The sequence below is a fragment of the Capra hircus genome, chromosome 1, assembly GCF_001704415.2.
Source record: "Capra hircus breed San Clemente chromosome 1, ASM170441v1, whole genome shotgun sequence".
Taxonomy (NCBI): Eukaryota; Metazoa; Chordata; class Mammalia; order Artiodactyla; family Bovidae; genus Capra; species Capra hircus.
The window spans coordinates 2,868,339-2,889,567 of NC_030808.1; the positions used below are offsets into that span (position 1 = coordinate 2,868,339).

Sequence of the window (21,229 nt, forward strand, 5' to 3'; positions counted from 1 at the left end):
GTCCCTTGGACTGCAAGGAGATCCAACCAGTCCATCCTAAAGGAGATCAGTCCTGGGTGTTCACTGGAAGGACTGATGTTGAAGCTGAAACTCCAGCCCTTTGGCCACCTGATGCTAAGAGCTGACTTGTTTGAAAAGACCCCAATGCTGGGAAAGATTGAGGGCAGGAGGAGAAGGGGACAACAGAGGATAAGATGGTTGGATGGCATCACCAACTCTATGGACATGGGTTTCGGTGAACTCCGGGAGTTGGTGATGGATAGGGAGGCCTGGCCTGCTGTGGTTCCTGGGGTCACAAAGAATCAGACACGACTGAGTGACTGAACTGAACTGAATATATATTAAAGATTAACTGCAAGGTGAAAAGCACAATAGGAAAAGCAGACAAAGGAATAAATGTAGAAAAAATAATAATAGGTTTAAAAAATTAAGAATTAAAAAAAAGAGAGAAAAAAGAAAACTCCACAGAACTGCAAAACCCCAAAATAGAGTCAGAGTTTATAAAAACAACAAAAAATGTGGCAAAAAAAAAAAAAGGTGGGGCTCAAAAGCTTAGTTAGATTTCATAGTGCCAATAAAATTGACAGCTACAACAGAGGGGGGAAAAAAAGAAAAATAAATCCTGAAGAATCAACAGAACAAGTCAAAACAGAAGAATAATAAATGCTTTTCTTGTCACTGCTGTCAGAGTCCTTTCCCTCGCTGGGGGTCACAGTCCACCTCACCTCCCCAGGAAGCCCTCCAGCACTGTGCTGATCTCTGGATCTGCTGTGGGGTCAGCTCAGATTCTAATCTGGTCCTATTCCTGTGTGTTCTTGCCTCCAACGTCTGCAGCTATCAGAACTAGTGCGTTTTCTTTTGTGGAAGCTCTCAACGTCCTTTTATATATTCCATAGACACAGAGTCTGCCTAGTTGATTGTGTGGATTTAATCTGCAGCTTGTACAGCTTGTGGGAATGTTTGGGTCTTCTTCCTTAGTCACACTGCCCCTGGGTTTCAATTGTGGTTTTATTTCCAACTCTGCATGTGGGTCGTCCACTGGGGTTTGCTCCTGCCCTGGAAGACTTGGGTGTGCCCCATGGGGGCCAGCTGTGGAGGTGGTGCAGCTGCTTGGCTCACAGGGGTTCTGGCAGCACCAGGTGGGCAGCAGGAAATAGAGTGCTCTAAAAGGGTATGGAAACCAGTATTGGCCAGTACGCTCTAGGATTCTTGCCTGGAGAACCTCCCTGACAGAGAAGCCTGGCAGGCCACAGTCTACAGGATCGCAAAGAGTTAGACACGACCGGAGTGACCCTACGTGCATAGGCACGAGACTTTTTTTGCCTGTGGCAGCTCTGCCCCGGTGAGAGCTGATGAGCATGAAGGTGGTGCAGCTGCCTGGCTTGTGGGGACCCTGGTGGCGCCAAGTGTGCAGGAACACAGACCACCTCTGCCACAGGAGTTATGGCGCTATCAGAGTCCTTTCCCAAGCCTCTTGTACCTGGTGATCAGAATGCTTCTTTGGCCAGTCTTTCCCCGTAGCTCCACAAGTTCAGGCACTTAGAGGGTTTCCTTGCCTGGGGTCCTTCTCTGTTGTTGGGTGCATCAGGCGCATAGAGGGGCCCCCGGGCTGGGGTCCTACTCTGTAGTTTGGTGTGTCAGGCACTCAAACGGGCACCCTTGGTGGGGTCCTGCTCCCTAGTTCAGTGCCTCAGGCTTGATGGGCCAGCCTCTCTGTTGTTCAGCAGCTGGCCTGTTGTGGGAGAGAGGCTGTGGTGATGGCTCCACCCCGCTATGCTGACTCAGCAGTATCGCCTTGCTTCCATGGCTGCCAGGCTTTCCTACACAGGCATTTCCCACCACAATCTCCGCCCTCACATCCCCTCCATCTGTCTCTCTGCAGTCAACAGCAGCCCTCGCCCTGCTCCACAGAGAGCAGGATCGCTCCACAGTCCCTAAACTCCAGCTCCCAGCCGCTGCACCTTCCAGGGGACCTGCGTCCCTGTCTGGGGTATGCATGGCTGTGGAAGGACTGTCTGCTTCTCATTCCATTTAGGCTGCCGCAGATCAGCTGTTTCACTCTTACCCTTAAATATTTCTCCTCCGACTTAGACAATTGCCCTGATGCGGGAATTGGACCCATGCCTCAGTTCCCCCACCCGCCAAGGGCAGGTCCAGTCCTTCTAACGCTCCTGTTTTTCCCCCAGTTCCTTCCTTCTGCCGAGTTTTGCGTGGGTCTGTATATTCTTTTCTGCTGGTCAGGTGCTCCTGTCCGCTCTCAGCTGGTGTTCTGCACACACTTCTGTGTCTGAAGGTGTGTTCCTGAGGTATCCGTGGAGAGGGATGAACTCCACATCCACCAACTCCTCCGCCATCTTGCTCTCTCTGTTTACTGATTTTTAAATTGCACTCTTCTTTTCTTGTATGATGTGAACAGCTCATCCCCAAGTGGAACATCCCAGTGGTATTAAAGTCAGAACGTCTAATACAAAGATTAATTGCATTTCCCAATTAGATCCCTCAGCCTTCATCGAAAACCTTAGTGATATCCCTAAAAATTCCAAAGAGCCATTATTGTAGCTGTTGATGCCATCTAATTGAAAGTAATAGGCATATAAGTGTAAAGGGAAAACATGTTACTAAGTATGATAGTCAAAGGAGTTAGTGGGGTAGTTTTACATGCTGGCGGTTTTTGATAGGAGTGGGTATTTCTGGCAGGGGGAGGGATACTGTTTGGTTCATTTCCCATCCTTCATAGTTCTGTTTCTAATATTGCAGTTTCTTCCTTTCTTTTTTTTTAAAGTGTTTATTTCTTTTTTTCTGCGCTGGGTCTTTGCTGCTGTGCAGGCTTTTTCTCTAGCTGTGGAGAGCAGGGGCTGCTCTCTAGTTGCAGTGCGTGGGTTTCTCATTGCAGCGGCTTCTCTTGTTTCAGAGCACGGGCTCTAGGGCATGCAGGTGTCAATATCTGCAGCTCCCAGGCTCTAGAGCGAAGGCTCAATCCTTGTGGCACGTGGGCTAAGGAGTTCCTTGGCATGTGGAATCTTCCTGGACCAGAGATTGAACCCATGTCCCCTGGCAGGCAGATCCTTATCCACTGTGCAGAGAGGTCTGGGAGCTTTCTGATACTTCTTAGTAGGTCATTTATGGGATGTAGGATTCTGAAGGAAACGACCTAAACCATCTCTCTCCCTGTCTGTGATTCTGGACCCAGATGAACCATACCAGAGGTTAGCATTGAAAATTTTCATACCTATCTCCTATATTTTACAGATTCCCTGCTGATAGAGCCACTTCCCTGGTGGCTCAGACGGTAAAGCGTCCGTCTACAATGTGAGAGACCTGGGTTTGATCCCGGGGTCGGGAAGATTCCCTGGAGAAAGAAATGGCAACCCACTCCAGTACTCTTGCCTTGAAAATCCCATGGATGGAGGAGCTTTGTGCAGGCCACTATCCATGGGGTCGCAAAGAGTCGGGCACTACTTAGCGGCTTCACTTTCTTCCTTTCTTTCTTTCTTTCTGCTGTTAGAAATAAACAGATTTAGAATAAGAAAATCATATGAGTGGGAGAAACCAGGAGGTTGGCAACTTACTCTGTGAAAGGCCACAGAGTAAATATTTTAGGCTTTGCAGACCCAGAGGCCATATGTAGCCAGATGCAGCCAAAGACAGTATGTGAACAAATGGGCACCACATTGGTGGGCTGAGCAGAAGCGGGTGGGCCCTAGCTTGCCAATCTGTGATAGAAAAGGTCCAGGAAAATGCCAATTTTAAGGTTTGGGGCTTTTGTGACACAAGCCCAGGTCAGGGGCAGTGTGTGTGTGTGTTTGGCTCTGAAGGAGGGCATGGCAACCCACTCTGGTATTCTTGCCTGGAGAATCCCACGGACAGAGGAGCCTGGCAGGTTACAGTCCATATGGTCACAATGAGTCAGACACGACTGGAGCGTCTGAGCACGCATAAACAGACTATTGTCATTATAATGAGCTATTTTTTTGTTACGATTCCTAGTCCTTAAAAGGTGACATGTTGGCAGTTTCGGTGTGATTTTTAAGTAGCAAGGCAGAACTAACAGAGCCTCAGAAATGCATTTTTGAAACAAGGAAGAGTTGCTATGAGGGAAGTAATTAGCACTGAGCAGGCAGCTTTGGGGTTAAAGCATGGTTGTCTTGTTTCCGTTGGAACCTCTGATCTCAGGAAATGGTGCTGCTTTTCTTCTGAAACTGAAGTTGACCGGCTGCCAACAGAGCACCTTGATGTTTTTACTCCCAGGAAGGCTAGTTTGTACTCAGGGTTGATGATCATCACCTTTAAAAGAAGAACAGACATCGTCTGTTCAGGCTTCACCCTGGAAGGGTGTTAGATGCTCATCCTTTGGGATATGGAGCGAGTGTTTTAGGCTGGCCAGGGCAGCCAGGAGTTTTGAAGGTCAAGGCTGTGTCTGAAGGGATGAGCAACACTTGGAGTTGGTTGAGTGAGCGTCACCCCATGGATCAGGGAGGGATCAAGGCAGAGGTGTTCACAGGCCGGGCTGAGGTCCACTCTGGTCCTCCCACGATGATCCTAGATGGTCCAGGTAGACCGAGGCAGGCCGGTAGTATGGCAGCAGTTTCACTGAGCTCTGGTCCCAAGGAGGTGGTGGGTCTTTGGAGATGAAGGTCACTGGCACCCTTGCCCTCTCCTGGAGGGGAGCTCCCTCACTTTTAAAGGGACCTGCTGTCCTGGCCACTGTGATTTCTGAAGGTTTCGTGGTCAGGACCAAGGGCCTCCTCAGGCGCTAGTACACGTCCTCTGTCAGAGCTGCTGTGGCCTCCTGGGGTCAGTGGAAATCTCACGGTCTAGCCTCTGGGGTTTTTATGAAGTCAGGTGCTTAGGCAGCCCAGACTCAGTGGCTGGGATCCCTTTCTTTGTACCCTATCCCCTCTTTTCCCACACCTGACCTGTCCTAACTGGGTAGGATGAAAAGGGAACCAGACAGATTGGGGTGGTCTGTAGAGAGCCCGGGGGCCTGTCCCTGAGAATTCTCTGTTTCTGGAACCCAGGGGTGCCCCCTCTGTGCAACTGACGGGGTCTCTAGTGTGACTCGGGGTCAGAGTGCGAAGGGAGACAGAGACCCTGATTCAGAGAGCCAGCGATGGACTGGGGTCACCGCTGTTGTGCTGGCCACTGGTTCTTCTTCCAGGAGGAGTTAGAATCACTGACTGTTAAATGTGCTTGGCGTTGCTTAAGGTATTCTATGGAAGATTATGCATAACACCATTCTACCGCCTCCCCTCCACCTCGCCCCCAAAGAATATAAGAATAAAACAACACACTCCTAGCTTCTAAAAACAGCTTCGTTTTTTTTTTTTTTAATGTGGACCGTTTTTAAAACCTTTTTTAAAAGTTTATTTTTAATTGGAGGGCAGTTGCTTTACAATGTTTTGTTGATTTCTGCCATACGTCAACATGTATAAGCCATAGGCATACATATGTCCCCTCCATCTTAAACTTCCCTCCCACCCTATCCCACCCCTCTAGGTTGTCACAGAGCACAAGGTTGAGCTCCCTGTGGTATATAGCAGCTTCCCATTAGCTCTCTGTTTTGCATATGGTAATATATATATTTCAGTGCTACTCTCTGTTTCATCCATCTTCTCCCCATATTTTTAAAGTCTATTCAATTTGTTACAGTGTTGTTCCTGTTTTGTGTTTTGGTTTTTTGGCCATAGAGGCATGTGGAACCTTAGCTCCCCTACCAAGGGTCGAACCTGCACCCCCTGGAGTTGGAAGGCTAAGTCTCCACCACTGGACTCCTAGAGAAGTCCTGAAATGGCTTATATGATTCATCCTGTTTGGAAGAAGTAGAATTGTATTCTTCTTAGTAAACCAATTTTTATTTATTCAGGTCTAAAAGAATTATATTTTCTGAATTATGAGCACTGTGTAATATCATTTTGATTTACAGGAATAGAAATTACCTTAAGCACTATTATTACTATTGATGTTTGCATTGCTCCTTCAGCTGCTAAACTAGTACATTTTTGTTAAATGTGTATAAGCTGAAGTTTGAAGCTTGAAGAGAGAGCGTAGTTGAAAGATATATTTACCCCCAAAGTTTCCAGTGGGGCAGGAGGGTTTATTTCCATCTGTAGAGGCTTCCTGTATTATCTGGGACCTGGAAAATTTTGTCTGAACAGGCATTTGTGTCTCTCAGATGTGCTGAGGGAGTGGAGGGTGGAAGGGGAGCTCATTCATGGGGACTGTCTGTCCTCTTCATAACTGTAGTGTTTGTTACCACAAGTTATTGAAGTGAAGGGGAAAACCCAACGCCTTACGTGCCATAACCGCCTTCATTTTATGTTTTTCCAGTCTTCAAAACTGCCGTGGTCCTTGTCTATAAAGATGGTACCAAACAGAAGAAGAAACTTGTAAGACTTTTTCTTTCACCCACAGTTTCAAAGCATCTCCCCTTTCTATCTGCTTCTCAGTTGGCTCTGTGTGATTATAATTCTGAACCTGTGTCAGGCCTGAATGTTTTATGATTTTTTTCTTTTTTTTGAGGTGTTAACTGAGCATTTGAGGAAATTGCCCATCCTGTAGGCGGCTCACATTTAGAGCATAAAATACTGGGTTAGCCAGAAAGTTCGTTGGGTGTTTTTTCCATAACATGGAGAAACCTGAGTGAACTTTTTGGCCAACCCAGTAAATAACTATTGAACCTACCTTGGCCAGAACTTTCCAACACTAGTTTTATCCCCTCCCTGTTCTTCCTGTCCCCCCTCTGTCCTTGTTTTGGGTTCCTCCCCTCCTTTTCCTTGTGTCTCTCTTTTGCCTGAATTTGGTTAGCAACCCTCAGCAGATTTTCACCTGGCCTCTGGCTTGCTGCTGTGGGTGAACAGAAGTGTTCGTGGGGCTGGTAGGCGGGGCAGCCCAGGATCCCAGCGTTGCTGTTTTTATTTTGAAAATTAAAACAATTTAATTTTTTAAATTAAAAAAATTTAGTTTTAGTAATGTTTTAAGTTTTATTATTTTTTGAAGTACAATTGATTTTACAGTATTGTGCCAGTGTCTGCTGTATAGCAAAGCTACTCAATCATATGCATATAGACACTCCTTTTTTTATTCTGTTCCATATGGTTTATCACAGGCTATTGAATACAGCTCCCTGTACTATATACTAGGACCTTGTTGTTTATCCATCCTGTATATAATAGTTTGCCTCTGCTAATCCTACACTCCTAGTCCCTCACCCCCTAACCGCAGGGCTTTTCTGTGTCTGCAGCATCACTGGTTTAGAAAGTATGCGGGTCTGGTCCAGACTGAGACATGGATTTCATGCACCTGGTTCCTTCTCTCCGTACAGGTAGGATCACACAGGCTTTCAATTTACGAGGACTGGGACCCCTTCCGATTTCGACACATGATTCCTACTGAGGCTCTGCAGGTTCGCGCTTTGGCAAGTGCAGGTAAACTCTGAAATGGGCTGGGTACATCTTTCTATGTATGAGCTGTTTCTCTGAATCCACGGTCTTGGCCCCGACCACTCCACCGTCCTTTTTCTTCTTTGCTTATGTCTCCTTTCCCTCAGTCTCTTCATTGCCTCTTATTTGCCCAACTATTTGTTAAATGATCTCAGTGAATGGATGTCATGCCTTTACTGCTGTTCCAAGGAATTATATTTATTCTGTTATATATATTAATAACTTTACAGTGACACACCTAAGTAGCAGTGAGTCTTCTACTTCTGGAAAGAATCTTTGAGACTGTGAGCAGATAAAGCCCATGTAAATGACTTACTGGGACTTTTAACTGAGAGACCCCGAAAGGCCTCCAAAGCACAAAAAAAGCCATTGAATACACTTTTTTTTTTCCTGAAGCATTAACAATCTTTATCTTTGTATAAGCATGAAATGTCACTTCTTCTATTTCCCAAGTATCCGTGAAGCCAGTTGTCAGTGATGAATGTATTGGGTTGGCCAAATAGTTTGTTCAGGTTTTTCAGTAAGATGCTATGGACAGTCTTGAACGTTTTGGCCAACTGAGTACTTGATTAGATGGTGCTTTAGTGCATGAGAAGAGAGGCGAATGTCAGCATGGTACTGACTTAGAATAGCAGTGTTTCTGTGACTTGGGGCCCATCCAGGGCTTCATTTGAGGCTGCATTAGGAAGGAGCAATTAGCGGTGGTTTCCCAGGCACACCCTGGAAGGAGCAGCTTTGGAGTCAAGTGGAAACTCTTGCAACACTCTGATCCCTGTCCCACCTGGACAGCAGGTGCAGCTCTCTGGTGGTGAAGAGAGGCTGAGAAAGTGGACCTCCGCAGGTGCACAGTCACCTGGACTTCTGTTTGGTGTTGCTGGTGTCGATGAAAAAGTATAGTCACAGCCTGAAGGTAGAGTTATTTTATTTGGTGGGAAAGTTTAGGACTCCGAGCCCAGGAGACAGCATCTGAATAGCTCTGAGAAACCTGCTCCAAGGAGGCAAGAGGGGAAGTCAGGCTATATACAAGTTTGCCACGGAAGCAGGCAGTCTGAACATCAAAGATCAGGTATCAGGTTAAGAATTTAGCATTCTGTGTATGGGAAGAGGCAAGCCTCTGGGCTCACTGAATGCATTCCTTTCCTATGCGCCTCAGCTATCTGGGGTCAACCCTGTTTCCCTGTCCACCTTGCTTCTTGCATTCCCCCAGCTCCTCAGCAGTCACTGTAGGGGCTGGCAGCATCCTCTGGAATGCAGTTTTGGGAGCCCTCATTCACCTTTGGAGGCCAGAAATCACTGATGGCTATGACATTTCTTGTTTATTGACATGGCAAGAGATATTTTCATTTCACACTGGCATCTAACATGAGTGCACAGTTCTTGGTGTCTGATTGGCATCACTCATCTTCTCCCTGTTTGCACTTGTCCCCTCCATCAGCCATAAAATTGGCTCTAGTCCTTACAGAGGGCTTCCCTGGTGGTGCCGAGGTTAAAGCATCTGCCTGCAATGTGGGAGACCTGGCTTCGATCCCTGGGTTGGGAAGATCCCCCGGAGAAGGAAATGGCAACCCACTCCAGTACTCTTGCCTGGAGAATCCCATGGATGGAGGAGCTTGATGGGCTCCAGTCCACGGGTCGCAAAGAGTCGGACATGACTGAGCGACATCACTTTCACTTTCAGTCCTTGTAGAACGAACTCTTTCCTAATCCAGTGTCTTGAGGACAAACCGTCTGCAGTATTTGGTAAGCCTTCAGTTACTCACTCAAGTTAAACTAGAAATCGCTTCCTTCACAGCTCTTATGCGTCCCACAAAGAGAACTCAAATGTGAAAACCACAACTGGTAAATGCATTGGGGGTGACTATTTGCCTTATGAATATTTGTCTGGCAAACCCTCTGGTCCAGAGATTTACCCTGTTGCTTTTTCACTCTGATTTGATTAGTAAAATTGATTTACAGATGAATTTTCAGGAACCTAGAAATCTTAAGTCTACAAACAACTCTAATAGTATTTTGAAGTTTGGGCTCTTAAATACTAGTGTTGTCTTACTTTACAACCCTAGGTTGTGAATTTTCTAGATCCTGTGTTTCCTTGTGCCTGGTTTATATCTGGAAAAGCCCATGTTTACAGCATACTATAAAGGCCCATCTCAGGCAGGAATTTTGCCTGCCTTGAAGACTGTACGTGAAGATCATAAGTTTGGAAAACAAAGCCATCTTTGTGAATGTGACATTCCATTCTCATCCTCGGGTTTTCACTCAAATCAAGTTTAACATCATCAAGATGAAAGCTTATTTTCATGGAGTTGTAAAGACTAGCCAACACATCTCCTGATGAAGTACATGCCAGTGGATTTGAGAATCAGAAGAGGGAAATTCCTAGATTTTTGTCTGCATTTGGGAGAACTTGTGAAACTTAGTTTATATGGGTCCTGCTAAGTTGCTGCTGCTAAGTCGCTTCAGTCGTGTCCGACTCTGTGCGACCCCATGGACTGCAGCCCACCAGGCTCCCCCGTCCCTGGGATCCTCCAGGCAAGAACACTGGAGTGGGTTGCCATTTCCTTCTCCAATGCATGAAAGGGAAAAGGGAAAGTGAACAGTTGGGTTTAAATAATGTGGGTGTGATGAGGGTTTGTTGTGACCAAGGTGTGGAACCACTAGGTCAGCATGAGACTTCACAATGTGCAGAGTTCAGTGGGCCTGCAATGAACTGTCTCTTTTATAAACACTAATAATGAATAACATAGTAAAATAATATGATATTCAGGCACTGAAAGACTTAGAAATTACTGCTAAATATAGCTTATTCTTACCGTCTCAGATACCATTTTTGCTTCACTCAGATTGGACTCTATGGGTAGACTGAGAGAGAGGAGCCCCATTTATTCCCAGGACATGCCTGTCCAGGGCACCAGGCCTGTTCACAGTGGGAAGGCTGTCCTGCTGATGGAAAGGGCCTGCCTCTCTTTATCACTGGCCTACATTGGAATCTTGGGCTCCATCTCGTCCAACTGTTGCCAAAACAACAAATTACTTTATTAAAATAGTTCAGCCAAACGGGCGGTGAAGCTAAAGGGTCAGTTCTTCCATCAGTATGATTGACTGATTGTCCTCCTTTTAGACTATCCAGAGGGAGATTTTAGCAACTGGAAATTTTCCAAGCGTTCTTTTCTTTTGCACCCATTAAGCTCTCAATCACTTGGCCTCTTGAGATCACAGGACAGGAATGAAGTTGCTTTGGTCTTAGGCAGCTCTGCACTGTTTAATCTTGACACCAAAGCATGCAAGATGCTTTTATAAAAACGCAAATAAATTTCTTTGAAACATACTCTCCTTCATCCTTGTTTTAATTTACCTAGATGCAGAAGCAAATGCCGTGTGTGAAATCGTCCATGTGAAGTCAGAGTCTGAAGGGAGGCCGGAGAGGGTCTTCCACCTGTGCTGCAGGTGAGCCTGGAGCTGTGAAGTGTGGGCTGTGCTGCTCAGGGGAAGGGGTGTGACTGTGCGTGGTGTCCCCAACCCCTCTGGGTTCTCTGGACCAGCCTGTGCATCCTTAGAAGCTATATCCTTTTTCCTGTACATTTGAGAAAGTACTTAACACTTAATTAAGAGTCATTGGATTTTATTAATTAATTTTTAGTCAATTAATTTTATTAGAATACAGATAGTAACCTGGTCAATTTAGTATCTTTCTAAAAGGAAATTGGAATTTTCATACATATCCAACATTCGAATGAGGGCGTCCGTCCCCTGTGTACATTTGGCGGGTTAGAAGGACATGGTTGTCTTAATAACTTGGTTTTGGGGTTTGGGTGCAGTTTGTACTGTAACGTCTCTGAGATGCAACAGGTGGGGGAGTCAGCGGGGAGGAGGGGAGTGTTACAGGGATTCATCATCACGCAGAGAAAGTTCAGCCTAGGGAGGCTGGCACAGGTGACTCGGATTGACCTGCAGATCTGGAGTGGAAGCTGAGCTTATGATACGAGCTTCTACTTATTTCTTCTTATTCTTACTCGCCCCTCCCCATTCCCCTCTGCTCCTCCTTCACCTCCTTTTCTTTGAGCTCTTGAGAATTTGAGAATTGTACTTTTCTCAAGTGCAGCCCATACTCTCTACAGAATAAATATTTTATGGTTGTTAATAACATTTTACAGTGTGACTGCTGATATAGTAAGAAGACACATTTACCAAACATCAACTAGGCTAAGCACCTTTCCTGCATTATTTCAGTTAATCAGCCTGAGGTATTTATTCCATTTTTACAAATGAGGTGTCAAGACTCATAGAGGCTACTTTGCTGAAATCTTACAGCAAATGAACTCTGAGTTCAAGCTCAGTGGGTTTGACTTCAAAGCCTGTATTCTATATTTCTGCTTTACCTGTCTGTGTTGGATGACAGGGAACAATAAATCCAAATCCTGGGAACCTGCTGGAACTAGAACAGAAATTTTTTTCAAATAACCTATGTGTGGTTTAGCACCACCCTTACCACGTGTAGCACTCCTTACCACATTATCTAGCTGGAACCAAGATTGCCGGGAGAAATATCAATAACCTCAGATATGCAGATGACACCACCCTTATGGCAGAAAGTGAAGAGGAACTAAAAAGCCTCTTGATGAAAGTAAAAGAGGAGAGTGAAAAAGTTGGCTTAAAGCTCAACATTCAGAAAACAAAGATCATGGCATCCGGTCCCATCACTTCATGGGAAATAGACGGGGAAACAGTGGAAACAGTGTCAGACTTTATTTTTTTTTGGCTCCAAAATCACTGCAGATGGTGACTGCAGCCATGAAATTAAAAGATGCTTACTCCTTGGAAGAAAAGTTATGAGCAAACGTGTGATTTTGTGGTTTTTGTTGTTAAATCAACAGGGTCCAATGAGCCTGCCCCAGAGATGCCATATTCATTGTTAATAGGGAATACCAGGTAAAACTTACCTGGGTAAAAATATTGAGATCTTAGCAAGAAAAATAACTGACCTAGGATGTACTTTGGGAATTGGGACTTGGGAAGATTTTCTAGTTCTTAACAACGTAGCTTTAATATTTTCATGTTGGCATGTGCCCTGGGAGGCATTGATATATTTAAAACATTACTGACCAGAGATGTATTAATAGGTCTTTTTTGTTGCCCAAATGTTATTGACTGGAGTTGTTTCAGTTTTCGCTTACATGATACTGAGTTGGCCAAAAAGTTCATTCAAGTTTTCTGTAAGATACGATGAAAAGCCTGAATGAACTTTTTGGCCAACCTAGTAAATCACTGGCCACAGATGTTAGGTTCTGTAGAAATTCCCCAGTCAGTAATGCGTTAACAAGGAGGCCAAATTAGAGGAAGCTCAGGGTGTTGGGACATTATTTCAGGGGCACTGCAGAGCTGCAGAAATCTCTTGGTTCCTTTGTCTGTAAAAATGCTATAGAATGAAAGGCTCTGCCTTAAGTACTGAGAGCAGAATCTGGCAACTCTGTCCATAAAATCCATCTCTCCATCAATCTATTCAGTAATGGGGTGCTCTGTCCCAAATTGGTTGCAGGAGATGAGTCACAAAGCACAAAGGGAAAGGAATACGTGTTCTTTATCTCCAGCGATGAAAATGCTCCTTGGCAGTGAAATTGGAGTGGTGGCCTCCCATCTTTAACTTTGGTCCTCGGGATATTTGTTTGACTGTACCTGATAGCATCAGAAGTTCACCATGTGTTAAGTGCTGTTTCCCCAACACGTGTAAATCTTCTTTTCATAGCTCCCCAGAGAGCCGAAAGGATTTCCTGAAGGCTGTGCATTCCATCCTGCGAGATAAGCACAGAAGACAGCTCCTGAAGACCGAGAGCCTTCCCTCGTCCCAGCAATATGTCCCTTTTGGAGGAAAGCGGTTGTGTGCGCTGAAAGGGGCCAGGCCGGCCATGAGCAGGGCAGGTACTGTGGGGATTCAGACATTCAAAATCCCCATCACCCCCGCTCCACTGTAGAACTGACGTCCTTGTTGAACAAGACTTAGATGTGGCCTTGTGGGGGCTAATGTTGGAGTACATTCTTCCCTGGTGTGAGGTTCCCTGCCTTTGCCTCCCTCTGTTGATTTAAGCCTTTCGCCCTCCCTCAAGCTCTCCCTTGGCTGCCTTCCTTCTCCTGGCTGGTGAGCTCCCCCTCTCATTCGCCAAGCTAGGAAGTAAGCACCTTCTCCTACTTGGAGGGGCTGTCTTAGCCTGCTTGCCGAATGAGAGTTGCTGCTTTGCATGACAGCCAGCTTTGTCCAGCAAAAAAAAAAAAAAAAAGCAATGTGTGATGTCTCAGCAAGGTCACAGCCCACCGTTCTGAGAACACGGTGGCTTTGTCCTCCAGAAACACAGCCAGGCTTGTTCTCAGTAGGGAGGCCATGTTTGGTAGATCAGATGACCCATCAGATGTTACCCTCACCTGTGCCTGCAACTTTAATTTTAGCTTCTGTGTTGATTTGGGGCAGCCTTGAGCTGCTATTAGAAAAGAAGAATCTGGAATTTAAATGGTCGCAGAGTAAATACTCTTTTAGGACTTATTATATCACCTTAAAGCAGTAAAGATCAATACTACCACCTGTAAATGGTATTAAAATCTATCTAGGAAGAAAGATATTTTCATAACACTTGGGTATTAAAGACATCAAGATTTAACATTTTTATCACTCCTTTCTTAAGAAGCAGTCCAAAATTTTGCAGGGAACATTCCAATAAAAGAAGCTTCCTTTGCATTTGCCAAAAGGCCTTCTGTTCTGGTGAATTTTCTGCCTGTTCTCAATTGTATTGAAGAGGCAGGTATGGCACTGTGAATTGTTGAAGGTTTTCATAGACAAAACCTGCCTAGCTTGACAGGGTATATTACATTCTAAGTACCTTAAGTTTAGCCGATGTTAAAGGGGCTAGTTACATCTAGTCTTCAATCAGTTGCTAAGTGTTTATTGGAAACCTGGTACGGTGAACACCTAGCACTCTTCTGGGCTTGCCAGTATCCATACTTCCCCATCCACGATTTCTCCTGGAGTCCTCGTGTATTAAATAGCTTTGCTCATCCCTTTAGAGCTCATAGCAGAGAATTTCACCTTGGAATTATCTCATTTGTTTCTTTCACTTTCCAGATATATTTAATTAGGATTGGGACTATGTGTCCCAACCTCAGGAAAACCCACCTGTCATTGGCCAGGTGTTACTTGTTAATTGATGAACCTAAAGTTAGATAGAGCTCCATTCACTTTGAAACTAAGCATTTGTAGTCTGTGGGACACTCAGGAGTTTTCTCGCTGAGATCCCTTTGGAAAGAAGACAAAGTTGCTACAACCTACTCTGTTATCTTGAATATCAAGAGAGAAAGCCTTGATGTCAGAGCCTAATGGCTCATTTTTGGCTGAAGAAAGTCTTTATCACTTTGCTTTTGAAGTTCCTCACTCTCATCATTCACATTAGATGATTTGAAAATGGTGTTTGAGTGGGTCAGCACTGTACTAGCTAATCAGTCTTAATAGTGAATAATGGCAGTACTCAAGTCAAAGATTGTCTCTTGGAACCCCATAAGGCTGGCTAGGTTATTATTTATTCTTTTAGTAAAGGATAGATTCTTATGCTTCTTTGCTCATTGTCGTGATTCACGACACCCAGCTAGTTTATTTTTCCTTTTGCTCTTGTTTGAATAGAACAGTAAAGGCAAATATTCTGCCTCCCTTCACCAAATGTCTGCCAGTGATCCAACTATAAATTTTTTTGTTTTTCAACATTATCTTATGGAAATTCTTAGACATATAGAACAAATGAAAGAATTATACACATTCCTACCTGCTGTCTATAATTAACATTTTTATATATTTTCATTACCACATATCCATCCATCATCCATCAACTCATCTTGCTTTTGACACGTTTTCAGAATATAGACATTAGCACTCCTTACCCCTAAATACTTCAGCCAGCACATCCTTGACAAATATTTCCAGTATCCCAGTTTGGAATTAAGGTAGTTCTAATATAGTGAGTGGAGAGAGTCAGGCTCCACTGTGATGATATCAAGGTAAAATTGAACAATAATTTTTGCTTCTTTCCAATGGAGTAGTACTATTTTTTTTATTCTTTCTGTTTTCTGTTTTTCCGGGAGTGCTTTTCATTCCCTACCTTGAATGAGAGGATTGATGTTGGAAACACAGGGATCTGAGACAGAAGTTGGTCAGAATGGGAGCCAATTTAGACCACTGTCCAGCTTACTGACCTTGCACCTGCTTTATTTGAAGTGAAGGCTATATTTGTCAGTAATTATGAATAGTCATCTTTCTTCTTGCAGCCCTGAAGCAGCTTAATGAATTTAGGGGCACAGATTTCAGGAAAGCAGCTCCTTATTGGTGTCTAGGCTCCCCACCCCCATGGGAAAGCACATGGTACATTTCACTGTTTGTGGAGGATGTGTCTTTAGTGTGTGTGTGTGTGTGTGTCTGTGTGTCTGTGTGGTTATTTGCTTGACTGGGTGGCATATTTTGTTTGTTTTTAGTAATACTTCCTAGAGGGCAGTGAGGTGAAAATACAGAATACAGAGATTTGTTTTTCTTAACTGTTTGTCACTTTATTTTGCACTTTGCTCATCAGCAGCTTGAGTGTTGTATTATTCCTTTCTCATTCCACTCAGGCACTAGTAGTTTAATCGCTTTGTGGAAGAGAAATTGGGGATACATAGAACAGAGTCAGGAAGGGACTAAGGCTCAAAGTTGCTTTAGCCTCAGTTTCACCTGAGGTTTTGTCAGAAAGAGGACTTGACGTCTCTGAGACCCAGTCTTTTCTGTAGTTTCTCCAGAAACAATGGTGCGCCGTTAAGGTACCTGAAGATCCTCAGGAAATGTGACGTTCAGAAAGCAGTGTAACTTGGACCAGTATTTTTCCCTCCTTGGTACAACGTGGTGATTTCTCTAAAGACAGTAAAATGCTGAAAGCATCTCCATCCTTGCTAAATGACTCTAGGACAGCCCCCGGGGATCCTCAGAGCACTGTGCCGCAGGCCACGGTCAGGAAGGAGGGCGCTAATTAATCCCAGGGTCAGTGGTGGACTTGACAACAGCAGGAATCTGTATTACCTGCCTCCCAGGTGCACTGGTAGAGAATTGGATTATTTCAGAGGGAGTCAAATCCCCTTTTCCACATAACCTACAACCCACCCACATCCCTGTCACCACCCCCAACCTCCTTTCCCTCCATTCAGTGACTAGAATATCCTCTTAAGTCCAGCCATCTGTGCCAGGTAAAGCCCCCCTCCCCGCCCCATGAGACAGACTGGACTCTAAGCCCCAAATGATACCCAGGCCCCAAATGCATATCTCGTAGTCTTTTCCTTTCCTTTAGCTTGTATTTGCTTTCTGGATTTTCATCACACGTAAAGCATGTGGGGGTTTTATTGTTATATTTTTGTGTGTGTGTGCAGTGTCCGCCCCAAGCAAGTCTCTTGGGAGGAGGAGGCGGCGACTGGCCCGAAACAGGTTTACCATTGATTCCGATGCCATCTCCGCCAGCAGCCCGGAGAAAGACCCCCAGCAGACCCCCGGTGGCGGGGACACTGACCGCTGGGTGGAGGAACAGTTTGATCTTGCTCAGTATGAGGAGCAGGATGACATCAAGGAGACAGACATCCTCAGTGACGATGATGAGTTCTGTGAGTCGGCCAAGGGTGCCGCGGCGGACAGAGACCTGCAGGAGCGGCTTCAGGCTGCCTCCATCACTCAGCGGGAGAGAGGCCGGAAGCCCCTGGACAGCCACGCGTCCCGCATGATGCAGCTCAAGAAGCAAGCCGCCCTGTCGGGCATCAACGGAGGCCCGGAGAGTACGAGCGAGGAGGTCATTTGGGTTAGGCGCGAAGACTTTGCCCCCTCCCGCAAGCTGAACACTGAGATCTGACTGTGTCACATTCTCCCCATCCGTAGCGAGTCCGTGTAGATACGTCTCCTGCCCCCCCACCCAACTCCACCGCCCCCCCTTCCCCCAACGGGACCCACGATGGGGGGGGGAGAAAAGCTCCCTTTAAGTCGCACTCTTGCACAGTTTTGGCAGCTGACTTTGTTCTGAAGCCATGTAGCCACCCAACTTGATCATTTTTAACCACATCGGAAAGAATTGTTCAAGAATTCCAAATCAGCTTGAGCTTCTGTATATTATTACTAAGGGCTTTTATTTATTCTCAATTAATCAGGGCCTAAAAGAATTTAAAAAAAAAAAAAAAGAAAAATTCTATAGCACTGGAAAGCAAATTACCCCAGGAGTTCAACTATGTACAACAGATTAGCTTAAGGGATAGCACACGAAAAATTAATAAGGACTCTATCTGAAATTAATCCAGGAGCCACTTCCTAGTTGGGAAAACAAAGCAACTGTACAGCTCGCAGCGTTCTTTCTCCTTTCCCTCTTAAATGTCTGAGAATATCTGTGTATTTTAAGAATGTGTGAGGAGAGGGTGAAGCTTTATGTTTTGATGAGCCTTTTAAAATTCTTCCGTTTTTTCCTCTTCTGTATTAGTCTATGGCTGGTCTTACTTGATGTTGGTGTTCGGAAGTTCTAGTTTTGCATAGAATTATAAAGATGCCAAACTCCTTGAAAAGAGATCCAAATTTATCACTTTAAAAAAACACTATTTTTTGTATTTTATCTGAGATGCAGGGGGGCACAAACAGATGAGACTTTTACAGTGTTAGTGTAACTCTGAGTTTAAAGAATGAGGATTTTACCTTTTACAGAGAGAGTGAGGTGTGGTGATTTTATATTTATATATGAAAGGCCAACAAGATGCTTAGGAGAAGCTTTTTTCCCAAGAAGCAGTTTTTCTTTTTCTTTTTTTTAACGTTTGAATCTCTATTTGAGACGGGAGCTTGGTTGGATTAAACGTGACACCGGAATGGGCAGTGTGTGTGTCTGTTGCACATGGCGGGGGAGGGGAGACTCCTTTTCACGGGGTTGCCATGGTGATCATTGGTTTTCCCATCATAGTTACATCTCCATCCATAGATGACCTACCCCTTCCCTGATAGTCCATAACCAAACCTCTTAACAAAACAACCTTTTCAAAAACATGTCTTGTATTTAACACTTTCTTCATGCCAACAAACAGGGTAAACATGCTAAAAAAAAAAGAAAACAACTAATGTTCTAAACAGATTTCCAAACAGGATGAACAAAAACAATTTAAAGCACTTTCAAATTTTTTTTTAAAGGTTTATAGCTTTTTTTTTTTTTTTCCCATTTCACAATGTCCACTTCCTAAAAAAGGTTTAAATAATATGAAAACTTTCTTTTTGGGGAAAATATCTATTTGGTGTTTGACACATCAGTAGGTACTTTAAAGACCTGAATTTTATATAGCTTTAGGAATTATATTTTATAAAGATCAGTTATGAATTTATATTTCCAGACAATAGAGAGTTCAGAACATCACGCTCTTGTGCCCCTGCTTGCTTTACCTGCTTCCCCACCATGTCCCTTCCCTTTCGGGTTTCCAGGGCTTTGAGCTTGATCTTTTGAGAGTTTTATTCTATTAAATTTTTGCTATATCTTCTGATTTTCTTAAAGAGCTTTAGAATGGTTTCTATACCCTTTGTATCACTGCATTGTTCCATATCATCTCTAATTCGATTGTGTCTGGGTGGAAAACTGAAGCGGAGGCTTCTAATAGGCCCACTGACCAGTCCCAGTGCAACGGGTTTGTCTGAAAATGCTGGAAAGTCTGGTGCTTGGAGAGGGTGCCATTGTCTCTTGTACATAAGGTCATGACGTGTCTATGTCAAAAGTTCTTATATATTTCTTTTATAAGCTGAAAGAAGGTCTATTTTTATGTTTTTAGGTCTATGAATGGAACGTTGTAAATGCCTGTCAAACAATAAAAAAATATTGAAAAGTGGACGGTCCTGTGCTTTTTTGGATGGAAGGATGGATGGAGTTTGTGGGAGAAAATACTTAAGGATGCCTTTTTGTTTTTCTAAATAATTATCATGACCATCAAGGGAAAGCTGACTTGGGGGTCCTTTAAGTTTTTAGTGTATGTTTAAATTGAAGTGTAATTGACATATAACTTTATGTTAATTTTAGGTACAGAACATTATATGTGTATTGCAGACTGATCACTACAGTAAGTCGTTAACATTATCACCAGCTATAGTTATAACATATTTTTTCTTGTGATGAAAACCTTGAAGATCCGCTCTCCTAGCTACTGCCAGTATAATGTCATCAACTGCGGTCACCATGTTGTACAGTGCATCCCCATGACTTATTTTGCAACTGAAAATTGTACTTTTTGATGTCCTTTACCTGTTTTGCCCATCTTCCACCCGACCTCAGGCAACCACCAGTCTGTCCTACGTATCCATGAGCTTGGTTTATTGTTTGTTTGTTTTTTAGGTTCCACATACCCGTGAGATGATAATGGCATTTATCTTTTGCTGTTGATAGAGCTCGAGACTTTAAAAAAATTTTATTGGTGTATAGTTGATGTTGTGTTAGTTTCCAGTGTACAGCAAAGTGAGTCAGTCATACACGTATTCATGCTTTGTAAGCTTCTTTTCCCTTATAGGTTATTACAGAATACTGAGTGGAGTTCCCAATGCTTTACATTAGGTCCTTGTGGATTGTCTATGATTATGGGCTTCCCTTGTAGCTCAGTCAGTAAAAAATCTGCTGCAATGCAGGAGACCTAGCTTCGATCCTTGGGTCGGGAAGATTCCCCTGGAGAAGGGAATGGCAACCCACTCCAGTATCCTTGCCTGGAAAATCTCATGGACAGAGGAGCCTGGTGGGCTGCAGTCCATGGGGCTGCAAAGAGTCGGGCACGACTGAGCGACTAACTCTTAGTGTGTGTATGTTAATCCCAAGCTCCTAATTTATCCCTCCCTGTCACATTTCCCCGTTAGTAACCATGCATTTGTTTTTGAAATCTGTGAGTCTGCTTTGTAAATAAGTTCATTTGTGTTTTTTTTTTTAATTAGATTCCACATATGGGTGATATCATATGATATTTGTCGGTAGAGTCTGAAGCTTTAACAGGAACAAAAAATCATTACAGTTCCTCAGCATCTCAAGTCTCCACGTGCTCACATAGCGCTCATCTGTTTAGCCAGTTACTCTCAGGTTGGGCTTCCCTGGTGGCTCAGGTGGTAAAGAGCCCACCTGCAATGTGGGAGACCTGGGTTTGATCCCTGGGTTGGGAAGATCCCCTGGAGGAGAACATGGCAACCCTCTCCAGTATTCTTGCCTGGAGAATCCACATGGACAGAGGAGCCTGGCGGGCTATAGTCCATGGGGTCACAAAGAGTCGGACACGACTGAGCAACTAAGCACAGCACGGGGGAGGCATGGCACATGTTTAAAAACCTAAATCCAGGATTCTTCATATTTTAAAATCAGGAACCACCGTAGAACATAACCCTGACTTTTCATGTAGTTTCAATGTGCTCTGTACTCAGACCAGACCAAAGTTGGGTTTTTTAATCCAGTGGGATCCTAACAGAGTTGCTCCATCCTCTTTAGCTTCAGGACTTAATCTCTTTTTCTGAGAGCCATTTGGGGTTTCCTGGGCTGTTCCTAAGAGCTCCCTCATTTCTAATTTCAGTGTCTTCATCTTAAACAGAACATCCTGTGTTGTGTTCTAATCTGTGCTGGTGTTTTCTGCCTGGTATCCTTGCCTTGAGCTTTAGACATTGGTTAATTATTACACTCTTTCAATTAAGATGTTAGCATCTTAATTGAATATACGCATGTATGCAGACACTCATACACAGTGGGTTCATACTATTTTGTTAATTCATACTGTTT

General features: G+C 44.2%; 1 protein-coding gene across 6 annotated transcripts in view; it reads left to right on the plus strand.

Moving 5' to 3' along the window:
• Positions 1-19,319, plus strand: part of TIAM1 (T-cell lymphoma invasion and metastasis 1) — a 462,470-nt gene extending 443,151 nt beyond the window's left edge. For all 6 annotated transcript variants that reach the window (XM_018048483.1, XM_018048423.1, XM_018048380.1 and 3 more), the window contains 5 exons: positions 6,328-6,386; positions 7,322-7,424; positions 10,796-10,883; positions 13,180-13,352; positions 16,860-19,319. In XM_018048483.1, the coding sequence (XP_017903972.1) occupies positions 6,328-6,386; positions 7,322-7,424; positions 10,796-10,883; positions 13,180-13,352; positions 16,860-17,329 (893 nt within the window). In that variant the 3' untranslated portion in view covers positions 17,330-19,319. The remainder of the gene's footprint in view (positions 1-6,327; positions 6,387-7,321; positions 7,425-10,795; positions 10,884-13,179; positions 13,353-16,859) is intronic.